Source organism: Sardina pilchardus, chromosome 2 (genome assembly GCF_963854185.1).
Source record: "Sardina pilchardus chromosome 2, fSarPil1.1, whole genome shotgun sequence".
NCBI classification, from domain to species: domain Eukaryota; kingdom Metazoa; phylum Chordata; class Actinopteri; order Clupeiformes; family Clupeidae; genus Sardina; species Sardina pilchardus.
This window is the reverse complement of record NC_084995.1, coordinates 32,703,050-32,718,667: the sequence shown is the minus strand read 5'-3', so window position 1 is coordinate 32,718,667 and position 15,618 is coordinate 32,703,050. Positions and strand designations below refer to the sequence as shown.

Here is a 15,618-nt window from a genome sequence, read left to right as displayed (position 1 = left end):
GTAACATCCAGGGCAGCGTGATCTGCAGCAACGCGGTGATTGGGCGCGGCGCTGACATTAAGTACTGTTTGGTGGGCAGCAGCCAGCGCATAGAGCCAGAGGGTGAGCACCCAACACTGATCCACCACTCCACACTTTTACACACACACACACACACACACACACACGCATGCACGCACACACACACGCATGCACACACACACAAATATTCTGCTCTGGGCACACACCTCTGTGTTTGTGTGTGTGTGTGTGTGTGTGTGTTCCTTTCAGTCAACTTGTGTTTATGTGTGTGAGTGTGACACAGAGAGAGGGAGAGAGTGAGCCGTGGCTTGTAATCTGCTTTAATAGCGCATTAAAACCAAAGCTTATGTGTACAATTGAGCTTTATTTTTAATATTCTTAATCCGCTCAGTCTTAAATCAGACTGTGGGCTTTGCATGGGTGTGTGAGAGTGAATGCAAACCTGTGTGTCCGTGTGTGTGTGTGTGTGTGTGTGTGCGTGCTTGTGTGTGCGTGCTTGTGTGTGGCTGGAGGCTGTTGTATTCCGGGTGGTCCGAGCCCTGGTCTCTAACCTCTCCATCAATGACACCGCCAGAGGCAGACTTAAGATGTCCAGAGACTGCCCGGGCCTAATTGACTGAACAACAGGGTGTTGCTGCTCCACACACCCCCGCCTCCGAACTGCAACAATTTCCAGCCTCCAGACCCTAGCCACCCCCCCCCCCCCAGCCCCACCCCTCCTCTCCTGCCCCCCCCCCCCCCCCCCGCCTCACCATTCTCTCACCACTGTATGGGGTATCAAAGTGCGACTGGACCTGATTAGCCCAGCATAACCTCCAAAGGCTGGGCCACACAGACCTACTGCCAGAAATCCCAAAGTTAGACTGCTGTACAACACCCGCAAGCCCACCACACACACACACTAATACATCACACACACACACAGCCCCGCTATTCAGTGGAGATCTACAAGCCTCGCTAAAGACCACCAATTCAAAGATATCGCCCAGAATAAAGGAAAGCAACCCAGCGCCGAGGTTATTGTAACCTATTATTTAAAAGGCATTTCTTATAATAACTGCAATAAATATCCTGCCCCAAGGAGCTTCGGGGGATGACAGGCGCTCCCTCGGAGACTTCTGAAGCAGAGTCATCGTCTTAATTTAATAGGGAAAAAAATAAACTCATCAAAGTGCCAAGTTGCCCTGTAGTTTTGATGTCCCTACCCTCCTGAAATAACGAGCACTTGCAGGCCTTTGAAGCTACTTGAAAACTGTGCTCCGTTTTAGATGGTTTTGGCACCAGTGTTAAAAAAAAAAAAAAAAAAAAAAAAGTCCAGCCTCTAAACCAAGGATACCACTATAAATAAGATTTGAATGACATTTCAATATGATGACGGTATTAGTGCAGATTAAAGAAGCGCTCGAAAGAACACACAGAATCCCCAGTCCACGCCCTGCCTTTTTTCCCCCTCTGGAGGATGTCGGCAGGCTGGACACTCGTGGGGGATGACATGTCCTCTCTGCAGGCCCGTAGCCCTCGCTAATCACCGAGCCGAGGACTGACGGGAACACTACAGGTGGAGCTACACGCCAGTGGACCGCAAGTGTGGCTCCGTCCAACTCCATGGTTGCAGTTGGTGTCATCATCACCATACCAAAGTTCTGACATAAATATCTCGATAAATATCTCGATGCCAATATTGAAACAGTACCACAGCAGAGATCCAAAACGTCAGGAAAAGTGATGGAATAAGAGTCCTCTTTCATCTGACCGTTTTGTTTCTGCTCTGCTTTTTCAACACTGACCAAATTACATTGTGATATAATTGCCAAACAGATAGTTATTGAAGCCATGAATACTTTCATCGTCTGCTTTAATACATTGATCATGTTTTTATGTATAGTATTTTGGAGACGCTTTTGTCCAAAGCGACTTACAGTACACTACATTATAAGTTAAAAATACTAGCTACATTATAATATATAACTATAATAATAATAGCAATGATAACAACAATATCAATTATAATAGCAAAATATAAATTTCAAATATCAACTATGAAAATGTGTTTCATTTAAACAGAAAGCATAAATATCCCAAAACTATCACAATGACATAGAGCATTGGGTAACTCGTTCCACCAATGGGGAATCACAGAGGAAAAGAGTCTTGAGTGTGACCTCTTGACATTCAACAGAAAACCACAGTGGTCGAAAGGGGACGTAATCTGGATAATGAAACTTAGATAGCAATTCCAGTAAGTGTCCTGTAGGCTAAAATGAAGGATTTGTATTTAATTCTGTCTGCTATAGAAAGTCAAAGTAGAGTAACTAACAGAGGTTACAGAGGTGTTGCATGCGTCCTCTTTGTCTGATTAAAGACCAAAAGTATATAGGAAGGTATGAATTTCTTTTGCTAAGTATATTTCAACCATATATCATTAGTGCCGCTTATAATAGGACTCAATGCACTTCTTTGGTGGCGTCTACAGGCTCTACATTTTAAAGTAATAAAGAAAATTATAGAGAAGCATGTATGCCTGCAGATTGGATTAGATTAAATACTGTAGATCATTTATAACCAGGATTATTTATCTCTTTATGAACACCTAATGTTTTTAGCAGCTTTCAAGTTGATGTGATAAAGTTACCAGAGTAAACATTGCATTTGCACATGTTAACCACATCAGTAAGTAGGCTGAACTTAAACAAAGTCATTGCTGTTAAGTGCCTCGTTAAACTCTGATGATGAAAAAATCTCTTCCTCAAACATTTATAATTATTGAGGGCGTAATTATGTTATGTTATCTATCACATCCATTAACCTGTCATCCTAAATTCATAAATATAATGGCAAGGCTCAAGGCTTTTCATGCCCGAGGGCTTGGCGTCACTGTCAGTGATGCACCTAAACTCCAGACTTTCGGTTTGATAATTAGCTTAAAGCATCTGGTTTATCAACGAACCAAAGAAGTTTGGCTAGAACGTAGCCATGCCTCTGCCTTCGTCACTTGTCATCTAGAATAGCTGCATTCATGAGAGGAAACAAAAAACAGTGTGCACTCAAAGAGCGTCGGAGAGTGGAAGCAGGGCGCTGCAAACACACACAGCACACACACGTTTTGTTTAAACACCATCACTCATTAAGATCCGGCACTGAATCAAATCGGGAAATCAGTATTGGAATACGTTTCTGCCATCATGCAGCACACAGCGCAAGTGGATCCAGAACCAATCTATCAGCCAGGTTGGGCCGGTACAGGCCGTGCTTGTGTTGTGTTGCTGCCTAAGGTATTACGGTTTATTCCCCGCTGGCCCGGTGGGTGAGGATGGGCAGCCGCGGCTGCCGGAGGACCACCCTGGCGTGGAGGGTCATGCTTGCGGGAGTCAGGTGTTGCTCTCCTGCAGGTGGTCACTTTCCCCAGCATGCGCCCAGGAGGCCAGACGTTCCCCTCAAAACTTGGGAATCACTCCATGTTCTGTGTCTTAATCCCCCCCCCCCCCCCCCCCCCCACACACACACACTTCTCCACACACACGTACACCACCGCCACCTCAAAAGTAAAATAAAAAACAGTCTCTCGCTCCTGGGTTTGGAAATGTAGCGCTCTCCTAGCGTTCCATGCTCTATTTATCTTTCCCCAAACTGAGAAATGCTAAAGCAGTCTTTTTGTACAGATTCCGTCACACTAAAATATGTATTTATATGGAACATTAATTACCCCTCTCCGTGATTTGGTTTGGAGCGGTTACCTAGCAGACCCTGAAGCTAGAGCAGTGTGTGTGTGTGTGTGTGTGTGTGTGTGTGTGTGTGTGTGTGTGTGTGTGTGTGTGTGTGTGTGCGTGCGTGTGTGTGTGTCTTGCAGACCCTGAAACTGTGTGTGTGTGTGTTGCAGAACCTACAGCTATGTGTGTGTGTGTGTGTATGACTGCTCTATTTGTGACTGGTAACCTAAATCAAAATAATTTGTAAATAGTCTTACATAATATCGACATGTGCTTGGGTTGTGCATTTGCATTTAAGCACAGAACACAAGCAGCAAATACAGTTGCCCAATGACATCATCTGTTTATACTTGAAGTGTGAACAGACTTGTCTGTGATTTGCTTTTGCCTACAATGATGAGAGAAACACATTTACATTGCTCTCATGTCGAATAAAGGGTTGTACAGTATGCCTCTCCTGTTTGTGAGTCTTGTCTAAATGAACTTTCTTTTGCTTTTTCTTGCAGCCGAAAGAACCAATGAGGTCATTGTTGGGTCCGATCAGCTCATGGAGATCTAGGAGACCTTGGGAAAGACGCTTTTTCACAGAGGACCCAAGAGAGGCCAAAGCGGATGGGACGATCTGGCCTCCTCCACCATAGCTCTTTATCAACACATCCACACACAGTGTCCAAATAAATGCCAGCTATTTATCAAAACATTCTCAGTGTCATCCTTTTTTTTTTTTTTTTAGTTATAGTGGGGGATATTGTCCGCTTACACATGTTTCTTCAGTTGCCTCTTGTGGTGACCTTTTTGGTTGTAAAGACATCAGAGGGAATGCTGTGTTTGAGAGAGAGAAAGGGAGAGAGAGGGAGGGAGAGAGAGAGCTGTTCATTCATGCTGCCGCGCTCTCCTGCCGTATAGATTCAGCTGAGACGCCGGGCTGTAAAGGCGGCTCTGTGGAGGTGCTGTTTGTTTGGCGGGACCTCCAGGACCCCCTTCCCATGACCACCGTGAGCGAGTGAGTGTGTGTGTGAGTGTGTGTGTGTGTGTGTCCCAATGCTACAGCGAACAGATAACCACAATGGGCTTGAGTTTATTTGTACACAAGGAGAGGGGGGAGGAAGAAAAAGAAAGAAAATGGAGGGATGGACCACCCAGCGAGATCCCGACGAGTTACAGCCCTCCCTCTCTCCCTCTCTTCTCTCTCTCTCTCTCTCCCCCCCCTCTTGCTCACTCACGCTCTTCCTCTTCCAGAATGCCAGAATACAGCCCTTCTTATTTGCTCTGTCTCTTTCTTCTTTAGCTCTCTCGTTCCCTCTCTTTCTCTCTCCCTCTCTCTCTCTCTCACACACACACACACAAACACTCTCCTTCGTTCTTCATGCCGTGGGAGATTTATGGCATACCATCGGCAACGCATCTCTTAAATTACAGGTCTGAGGATCCTTGGTCATGAAGGATGACGAGGCCTCGAGGAAGATGCTCTGACCTCATGGCGTGATTTACACGCTCTGAGTTTTGTTGTGTCTGTGGCCAACTGGAGTCATTTAGGTTAATTGCTGTAATTGTCAAAAGATCCTTGTCTCTTCGACCACGTATTGTAATTTCGGTGCGTTTAACTCTGTTGTTAATCACTCACTATAATTACTAATGAAACCCTTTCCCTCGCACGTTGTTTTCTTTTTTCTCTGTTTTTCCTCGAGGAGCGTACGTTTTAGTCCAGGTTTATCTAACCTCCCACTGTACGGGCTCACTTCCACCCAGACCAGAGTAAGAAATCATTAAAGCCACACAGTGCTCTCGAAAAAGAATGTTTTCGGCTTGATCTTTCGTGTAGGAAAGATTTTTTTTTTGCCCGGGTTTCCTCTGTGAACAGACTCGTGTTTTGACAACTTTTATATCAGTCAGACCAGGCAAATTAGAGGGAGCGCTTTTTGGGGGAGGAATGTGAACTGCCTGAACTGAAACGGTCTCGTTTTCGCCTCTTCTCGAGTTCTGCCCTGGGTTCCCCCCTCTCAGTGCGAGGCGCACTTAATTTAATTCACACGTTAACTCGCCGCTATCTGATTGGATGCCACTCGGCAACCCCGCTCGACAACGGTGGCTTCGCACAAAGTGGCAGGTCAGGCCCAGGTGGGAGTGCTCTCCCCAAGGTCTGTATATTTAGACAAAGACGCCTCGCCATAGGCCCAGTCCTTCAGGTCATGTGTGTTTTGTGTGTGTGTGTGTGTGTGTGCGTGTGTGTGCGTGTGTGTGCGTGCGCTCTCTCCTGGACTGTGTTCTGTGTCAGTCCCCACCCCTCTCAGCCAAATGTGACAGATGCTTGTGTTTTCCAGAGCTGGAGATCAGATGTCAGCCGACAGATCATATATCAGGCCTCGCTCGCCTGTCTCTGGGTTGCTTCCAGGGGCTGGGTGGCAGAGGGGAGCACGGCCTGTTTGTTAGTGCGAGACAGACACACAGACACACAGACAGACCTGGCTCTGGCATGCAACACTAACTGATCTCCAGCATCCCAAGTTGTCTGAACACCTTCCGAGTATCACCGACGCTGGCATCTAACCAAACATCTCCAGTGCATCCTCCGTTGCATTTCCTCGTGCCATTGATTTGTGTTTTTTTTTTCTCTTTCAAGAACAGAAAAAAAAAAGAAACCCGTGTGAAAGACAGTCACGCACCCACTGCTGCCAACTACTGATGTGGGTTTTTGTTTTCAAACCTAGCCTGCGACGGGCTCCACCACCAGCCCTGCTTCCTTTCCGCGCCTTAATGCCCTGGACTTGGAGAGCTCTCGGCTAAACGCAGCCCTGGAGTGCTCCCTCCTCCAAGTGAAGATGCTAATGTTTATGACCTGGTGGTTAAATGCTGGTGAGTGGCAGCTCCAGTAAGTAGTGTAAGTGCAGTGGTACTTGTGAAGGCCCCGGCCACCATTAATCAGCTGAGACGTGGATATAAATATGGCCCTGGAGCTCATCCAGACGGCTCTGCCACCAGCCTGCCCAACGATAGAGCCTCTCGCACTCACAGCACCAAAATGTGTGTGTGTGTGTGTGTGTGTGTGTGTGTGTGTGTAGGGAGGGCAACCTGACTGACCAAGCGATGGATAGAGCATGGAGAAGAATCAATGATCAGAGCACAGGGGTTGGGCGCCGCCTTCACTGTGAGGGAGTGTGTGTGTGTGTTTGTGTGTGTTCAGAGGGGGTTGGGAGGAGGGTGGCAGGAGAGCTGGGTGTGGGGTTGTCCGCGGGGCTAATCGCGGTGGATGGCGAGAGACTGGCTAGGCCACCCAAGTGGCACCCCCCACTCCTCAAAAAAAAAAAAAAAAAGCCCTGCATAGTTTGCTAGTGACCCCTACACATTACCAGAACACTTCCTCAATTTGTCTTCAGTGTTCTTGAGGCACAAACGAATTTCCTCTCTTTTTCACCCACGTTTAAGACACTGCATCCCTCCCATGCTTTCACGCCCACTTTCAACACACTCACACACCACAGAACTAGTGCTTTCTTACCACTACAGAATAAAGGCGGCATACAACCTGTGTCCTCTGTGGTCTAATGACTTTAGAAACAATTCCGAGACAACACCCGTCACCTAGTGTGTTTTTGCCCCCTTGGTTTTTTTGCACCCACAGATCTGTATTCTCTTAATTTTGTGCCCCATATAACTTGGTAGTTGTAATGTAATTAAGATGTTATTGATGCTGCTTTAAAATCTCCCCCAGTTTATAATGCATACTCTCGTGACAAGTCCATGTATTGATCATTGATGGGATTGATTAATATGTGAATGATTATCAGGAAGATGATGCACGGATGAAAGCTGTCATGCAGCACGTCTAGGAAGGATCCTTTTGAATCTATTGCTGGCACAGAATCTTTAGTTATCCTATTTGCCAAGGTAATTCTCTTATTTATCAATGTATTTTTTTTTCGTATTGAAATATGTTTCTACACGAATTATGGCTCAAGCATTTCTGATGCTAGTGGTATGAGAAGTGGGTGTCCCAGTCTATGCTGAATAGATTCATGCTCAGTGGGATAAGTCATAGTGCTATGGTCATCATTTTCTAGGTGAGTGTCATATTTTGACAAGTTTTCCCGTTTTTCTTGGTCTGTGTTTATTGCCCTTTGCCACAGCTTTTTTCTGTATATTTTGTTTTAGCTGCACTTGTGACAAGGAATGAAAAACCTTTCCAGAATTGTTAATATTATCAGTATACGCAATATACCTGTATAGTTTCTATGTACTATACAACATATGCCCCACCAAGACACACAACACAATTACTAACGGATGACAGTCCAGTGGATAAATAAACAAATAAACAAATAAATAAATAAGTCAATAAATATGTAAGTTGCTGGTGGTGTGGCCAGAAAACAAAGAGGTCTGTTTTTTTTATGCCACCTGCCAGTTTGCGTTCAACAATACCTCAGTTAAAGAATCACAAAGACGCCTGGAAAGAAAAAGAAAACGTTTTTAAGGAGAACCATTCATTATGGTGACAAAGGGGGTGAGAAATACATTATCATAATTAATCTTATCTGTGTCTGTGGGTGGCAAACCCTTTCCTTTTGGGACTGACGGAGCCTCACAATGCCTGTATGTACACATCATTGTGTTACAAAGCACTTTGGGGGCTAAGAATATTTTAAGCTTTGTAAACATTCACCAAACAAGTCCTGAATGTTGGCTTCGACGTGGAGTCTCCGCAGGACTTTTTGTACAGCAACATGGGCAGCCAAAGCCCATTCAATAAAAGAACATGGTCTTCCTTAGGGTTATCGTGGACTTCTGTGGCAAAGTGCCCAAAATGTGCGCCTTTGTGCATCTTGGTACAACCCTCGTAATGTTCCCCTTCAAAAGGATGAAAATGACATTACTTATTCTGAGACTTGTTTCAATTTTAGTTGGTTCGCATTCAAATAGTTTGCACCATATGAGCACAATAATCTGTGTTTGCACATTTGGAAATGGATTCTTTTGATGTTTGTGAAAAGCATGCCTTCTATAAATATTAACACTGACTCAAAGACATCATTGTGGATGTCTCTTTACATATAAAACCTTGAGTAATGTTCCAGTGTGCCATGAGTGAGCGTTAAACTCCACATATGTGTAGAAGTATACGTAGTTATATGTGACTGTTGAGAATTGTATCACATTGCTCAGAAACATCACTTGCTTGATGAAGTCTCTCTTTGTCTACAGACCACACAGTAAGCTTCAGATAGCGTACACAAGGGACAAGAGGTTTTTTTTTCAGTGTGAAACATTGATTTCAATGCAGGATTACATGAAAAACTTTTATTGTATTTTTTTCCTTGTGTCATTTGGCATTTTTGGCATGTTGTCCCCAAACACATCTGCAACAATAGAAGGTCTATACATGCCCATGTCTACCATCCATTTCACAAATAAATGCAAGACTGCAGGTTTACGATAAATAAACACCCAGTTGCCTGCTAAGCCGTTCAGCTGTTGCGTGATGGGTGAGCGAGAGAGTGGTCCCGTAGTTTTGCAATTGCACACACACACACACACACACACACATGTGCGCCAGGATGGGCTGGGGCCGTTTATGTTTGGGGGCTGTGTGATGGCAGATTTCTGGACAGCGCATGGTCATCTCCCTGGTTTATTTATCCAAGGCCTCTAGACCTCGGCCTGGACCTCCCTCAGTTTGTTAGGCTTAAAGGGGCCCCCTACCGCACAGAGTAATTCCTCACATTCCACATCAGCTCCCATTTCCAGCTGCCTTTTCCCTCATCAAATTAAACAAATTTGAGGAACTGGATCCGCGCCAGATAAGGCCCACATCCAACCCAAAAGTCAGCCGGCCGCAGGAGCTGGGCTGGCCAGCCATGGCCGCAGCATCGACAGATGTCCCATCGGCCAATATTAATGTGGGCACGTGAGAGGCTCCCAGTCCTGTGCAAATTTGCTGTGGGCACTCAACTGGACCCTTGGGTCAAGGGCACAATTGTGAATGAACATAGTGTATGCGTGTGCGTGTGCGTGTGCGTGTGCGTGTGCGTGTGTGCGTGTGTGTGTGTGTGTGTGTGTGTGTGTGTGTGTGTGTGTGCGCGTGTGTGTGTGTGTGTATGCGTGTGCGTGTGCGTGTGTGTGTGTGTGTGTGTGTGTGTGTGTGTGTGTGTGAGAGAGAGAGAGACAGAGATTGTGTGCTTGTGTTTGTGTCTTAGAAACGTCCTATACATTTTTGGTGTGGCAATAGAAAATTACATATCAAAATTGCATGTAGCCTACACATGTTTACTGAAGCGAGGGTAAACTGTGCAGACCTTTCAAGTGACTTGACATCAGCTAGTTATATGAAGATTACATTTTATAGGCATTGTAATGATCCATTGTAAAGTAATGTAGTAAGGGCTACATCAATTGTGAAAATATCATTATTCTGGATTTTAACATTTGCTATTTTTCTTAACTCTGCAAAGCAGCCTAGCAATTATTAAGTGTCTGCATTTTAAAGCTAGGATTTGCACTATTAACTGACATGCAAGAGTAAATTGGTGGTCATACAAGGCGAAAAAAATGTTTTGGTTATCAATCTGTTACATAGTGGAGCTATCACCACTACTATAAGAAGCAGACATGCAGCGCCCTATTGGTGGGTTTGAGTATTTCACCTTAGAAGTTTGACACTGGATTAAAATGTTTAGATCAAACTTGTACATTTTACGTTATCTAATTGTTGTTTTATTATGTAAAATAAGTAACATACTCTATTCTTTTTGGGGAATGAGAATTATTAAAATTTCAGTGCTAGTCAATAATATTCCCAAACATATCCGAGTGAATGAATGGAGTTTTAGAGAGCTGTGTTGTTGTAGTTAATCTATGTGGAAGTATCTAATAGGAGGTAATCGAATATGGTAGCCTACATTTGTCTACAACTCTTAGCGCACGGGCGCACATGGATTTTCCATTTATTCTGTTCCCGTTTCCAGTCAAAAGTGACAGGGATATCTAAACTACTCCAGCTTGCACAGTGCGTATCATATGCAGAATATCACACAAATTGTGCGTCTGGTTGGTATCAACAGATATCTTATGCGATACCGTCCTAAAATGCGAGTTCAGGCAATTGCAAACGTGCAGAGCAGGACTGCAGTGTGCTGAGTTTATTGAAAGAGTTCCTCTCTCTGACGCCCCCTTGCACTCCCCCTCCCTCCGATGATTTGAAGGGCTGCCTGGGTGGTCTCCCTCTCTCTCCACTTTGGTGAGCTGTTGCTTAGCAGCTAATAATAGGAGATGTTTGCAAAGTAATTTGCCTCTTCCTCGGCCAATGAGAACCAGAGCACTTTTCCATCAAACCACCCTTTTCAGGATTTGTAAAGAGGCTACCTTCTCCAAATGTTACTGCTACAGGATCAGAAGCAGACTATGAAATCTGCTCGCGACTTTCCTCTGGTTTAAAACGTTGTTTTATAAGCTATCGGGACGGATGAAGACCGAAGGATTTATACGGATTCGGGCACATAATGTTGGGATGGAGTTGCAAGACTTTGACTCAAGGAAAGACTAGTGAATATTCTAACTTTTGTCCGGTGGATGCGCTTATTCACTATATTGGATTACTATCGCGTCAGTTAAACGCAAAAAGTTTCTTAACTTTTTTCTGTGCTCCGTTTTCTCATTTGGACTATGGCCTCGGATCCCAGAGTCCCCGGGGCCGGTGTTTTTGGAGATTTACCCCCCAGTTATACGCGTTCCCCGCCGGCTGTGAGCTCAGATCTTCTCCGAAGACCTAGTTACTGCCACGCCGCTGTTGCGTTAAAACAGATTTCTAAGGTGACACATCTTTTCATTTGGATCTTCTAGGTTGCGATTTCAGTCATCATCGCTTTGTTGTCTTATTTCCATGCTAGCAGCGAAAGTTTTACATCTCGTTTTCACCACGGCTATTTACCGCTGTGAGGCATAGGACAAACAACTAGGATTTCAGCGTAACGTAAGCTTCATGTGCACTAGCCCATGTAGAGTCCTACACATTATGTACGGTATAAGCTATAGAGCTATCCTTTAGAGTTGCCGGGAGTATCAGGCTTGAAGTTGATGAGTGCAGATAATTCATGAATGAAAATACGTGTCTCCATTCATTTTAATGTTGGATAGCTGGTTAAATGGGTGCATTATTAGACCACAATTCTAGTTGTAGGCTGAAAGACTGTTTGTTATAGGCTACATTTGTCTTCAAAGTTACCATTTAGAAAGATCGCATAACAAGTTAGTGATGTATGAAAATGCGGTGGGTCTACCAGAGGAATTCAGTGATTAAGTTTTATCTGACAAAGCATCACTGAACCGCATGAACCGCTTGGATATGTGTCAAAACTCTGATGACTGAAACCAAAACATGTCCAGTTGCTGTAGCACTCATTGTCTTGGAGGAGTCTATTGGATAACTTTGAATGATGATTCATACAGTAGCCAGTGTCTTGTTTTGGATTGGTTTGAACTTGTCAATGTAAACTAAGGGTTCACTGTCAGATCCATAACATTTAACATGGTCTATAGAACATATGAACTTCAGATTGGTTGTATTTGTTGTTATGCTTATTTCTGGTAAAATGTTGTCTCTCATTGTGTATAACTAATTTTAATTTAATTGCCATCAGGCCATTCATCAGTAAGTATCTATTTTTTGTAGGCTATGTGTATTCAATGTGAACTGCTTTGGTGGGTAGTAGCAGGCCTATACAATATTTTTAAACTTACCAGAGCTTGTATTTATTTTACTGGTCCCAAAGTCCCAAAGAGGCTTCCAACAGCTAGTATGTGATGTGTTTGGGCTAAATTAGTTGGTGATGATGTGTGAATTGCCGTAAGGCTATGTAGTACGTAAACTTCAGGGATTTCTGACCAGGTTAGCCATACGTCACTGCTGGCCTTTTGGGAAACCCCAGCCCAGCCTAATATTCCGTGAAGGACCTTCAATCTGCTGCTGTTAATCTGTTATGTCCTCTCTCTGAACTGTTTTCTATATTCTAATGTCTTAAAACGAAATAAAACTGTTAGCCAGATAGAGCTTAACCCTGGTGAATTGGGGTCATGTTAGGGATGGCCCACATGCCGTTTGCAGGCCTGGCACATATATGGGATGTCATGTTGCTTGGGTGTAACAAAGCTGTCTATTGTCCCTCAAGATGAAACAACACCAGCCATATTTGGATGAATAAAGCTCATGGGTAGACATTTTATGTCCCCATGTTATTGTACACAGTAGGTGTACTAGACACAGTAGGTGAGCGCTCTTAAATGAACACATCAACTTGTGCTCTGAGGACTGGGGGAGTTTGCTGTAGGTTCCGTCTGTCATGCCAGTGCACCTCTGCCCAAGCATGGCAGCGCGCGATTTTCAACAACGCCACTGTATTTATTAACAAAGTGTCTCTCTTCCCTCTCTCCTTGACGCATCTCAGGGGAAGGCTGTGGGTCAGAAAGCGCCACTGTGGATTCGGGCGAGATTCCAGGCCCTCCTCTTTACTCTGGGCTGTCACATCCAGCGACATTGTGGAAAGGTCCTTTTCATTGGACTGCTTGTGTTCGGTGCCTTGTCTGTGGGTTTGCGGGTCGCTGCCATCGAAACGGACATCGAGCAGCTATGGGTGGAAGGTGAGTTCAACCTTTCAGCTTTTGGTTTGTTCTTGCCTTCAGTGTTTGCTGTGTGTGTGTGTGTGTGTGTGTGTGTGTGTTTTTTGTGTGTGTATGTGCGTGTGTACATATTACCCAGAGCTGAATGCTGTGTGGGGAGTTACAGTAAGGCAGATGTGGAATGAGTTGGACTTTATTTGTCATCAGTTTTGTGACAGAAAAGGAATCTTTGTCAGTGTTGCCTGTGATCAAAACAAGTTCCAAAAGTGTGTTGTGCCTTACTTAGCCTCTTGGAAGTTCCTTAAGTTGTACCTCCTTGCTGTTTGGGAAGACATAGATCTTCAATTTAGGCATTCCATATCTTCTGTCACGCATAGCTAGCATTATTTTTCCCAGGCACAAGTAGGCCCTTCTCTTGTTCTTTTCTTCCTAATCAGCGGGTTATTGTTAGCGATGGACTCTTTTTTCTTAGTTATCTCAGTTATTTATTTATTTGTTAGATGTCCTTTTCTATGTGCCTTGCTTATCTGCACACATTGGGGCAGCTTTATTTGGTTTTCACACTGCCAAATTCCTCCTAAGCCCCCTCGGCTTTCGCCACTCTCCGGAGCCCCAGAGCAGAGCAGATGGGCTGTGTGAATCGTTAGCCATCTTTGAGCCACTGACCCTCCCCCCTCCCCGACTCCCTGTGTGGTCCTTAACTATTCTTGGATTCCATTCAACAATAAAGGCACCCCCTTTTCCTTCTCTCCCCCTCTGAAAAAAAATAATAATAAATGAATGCAGCTGAAGTTTACCCACCTGCTCCACACACATTGAAAAGAGTCACAGCAGTTGTAGTGTAAACAGGGCGTTTTTTTTCCCCCTTTTAATTCCGCTGCGTTGTGTTTTGGTTGATTCATTTTCATGTGAGGTCGGGGTTGTGTGAGCTGCACTGGTTCTTGGTGGCCTTTGGTCTTAGTGTTTTAGTTTCTGTATTACTGTGTTGAGATTTTTATGTAGTTTATGGCATTTTCCCACAAGCCTCTATGGTTTGTGTCTGGCTACTCCATATTGCAGTCTATATGGATAACATTTTAGTATTGTTTGGTGACTTTCATCTATATTCGCCATCTTGTCTGTGAAGTCTGTGTACTTAGGGCTACCCTGACTGGGAGAAGGGTGTTGTCAGATGAACTTGTGTGTTAATGTAAAGCAGACATTTACTGTGGAGCTTTTCGAGGGAAATGCCAAATTGCTGAAAAGGGAATCCTGTGCCTTTAAGAGGCTGTGCCCATGTTTCTAAAGTTTCTGCCTGCGTTGTTTCCCCCAATAGCCCATTGACAAAGCAGCTCAGGGCTGAATGGAGAGTAAGTGGTTTGGTAACAAGGAGAGGTTAGTTCTCACACACAGACACACATACATACACACACACACACACACACACACACACAAGCACCACAGAAACACACACACACACACACACAAAGTCACATACACAACCATATAAAGGGAGAGGGTTCTCAAAAAAGAAGGAAAGACTGATTCAGAATATATTTTAATCAGTTTAGGTTGGTCATTGGGTGTTCAGCTATAACAAAGATTCTCTGTGCTTGTGTGATTGTACAAACAGTCTTGGTAAAAAATGTGTTCTGCATATTAACTAATATTGTGCAAAACAGCTTCATTCTAATATGACAACATTATATCTTAGATCTAACGGATTCCCAAAGATTGAACATTACACAATGCTCCACCAGTCCCTGGCAAGACAAGCCCTTAGGTCTTGGTGAATTTCTTGGGGGGTCAGTTTCGAGTGTGGGAGTTTGGTGTGTCCCCAAGCATCCCTCCATTGCGTTGATTTGGTTTTGGTGGCTCTTGTGTGTGTGAGTGCGTGTTGGTGGGCCCATCTGGAGTGGGCCCATTCCCCTTTAAGTGCCCTAAGAGGGGAGAGAGAAGTGCAGAAAGAAGGCACCGTGGCCTGACACTTCCCCAGCTGTTTGTTTGGGAGCATATGCCCCCATCAGTTACCCCGGGGCTGTAACTGCCCCCACCCACCAACCCCAACCAAGCCCTTCCCTTGCCCCATCCCCCAGCCCCACCCAGATGTCACTTCGGCCACCTAGTATGGACATCTGAAGTGTCGGACTAGACCACCATGGCGACTTTAATTGCTTCCTCCTTCTCTAAAGTGACGTGTGAAAACTGTTGCCCTGCTCGGGCTGAGGGAGAGGAGGGCCAGACCTGACAGTTTTTGTCTGAAAGTGTAAACATTCACAGTCCCTTACTATGGACGTATTCCCCT

At 44.6% G+C, this 15,618-nt stretch overlaps 2 protein-coding genes across 2 annotated transcripts in view; both read left to right on the top strand.

Annotated features, from left to right (window-relative positions):
• Window positions 1–4,420, top strand: part of eif2b3 (eukaryotic translation initiation factor 2B, subunit 3 gamma) — a 33,226-nt gene extending 28,806 nt beyond the window's left edge. The window contains exons 11-12 of the mRNA XM_062527547.1: window positions 1–102; window positions 4,235–4,420. Coding sequence (XP_062383531.1) covers window positions 1–102; window positions 4,235–4,287 — 155 coding nt within the window. The 3' untranslated portion in view covers window positions 4,288–4,420. The remainder of the gene's footprint in view (window positions 103–4,234) is intronic.
• A 6,691-nt stretch (window positions 4,421–11,111) lies between these two features.
• Window positions 11,112–15,618, top strand: part of ptch2 (patched 2) — a 33,223-nt gene continuing 28,716 nt past the window's right edge. The window contains exons 1-2 of the mRNA XM_062527537.1: window positions 11,112–11,531; window positions 13,163–13,355. Of these exons, the coding sequence (XP_062383521.1) occupies window positions 11,385–11,531; window positions 13,163–13,355 (340 nt within the window). The 5' untranslated portion in view covers window positions 11,112–11,384. The remainder of the gene's footprint in view (window positions 11,532–13,162; window positions 13,356–15,618) is intronic.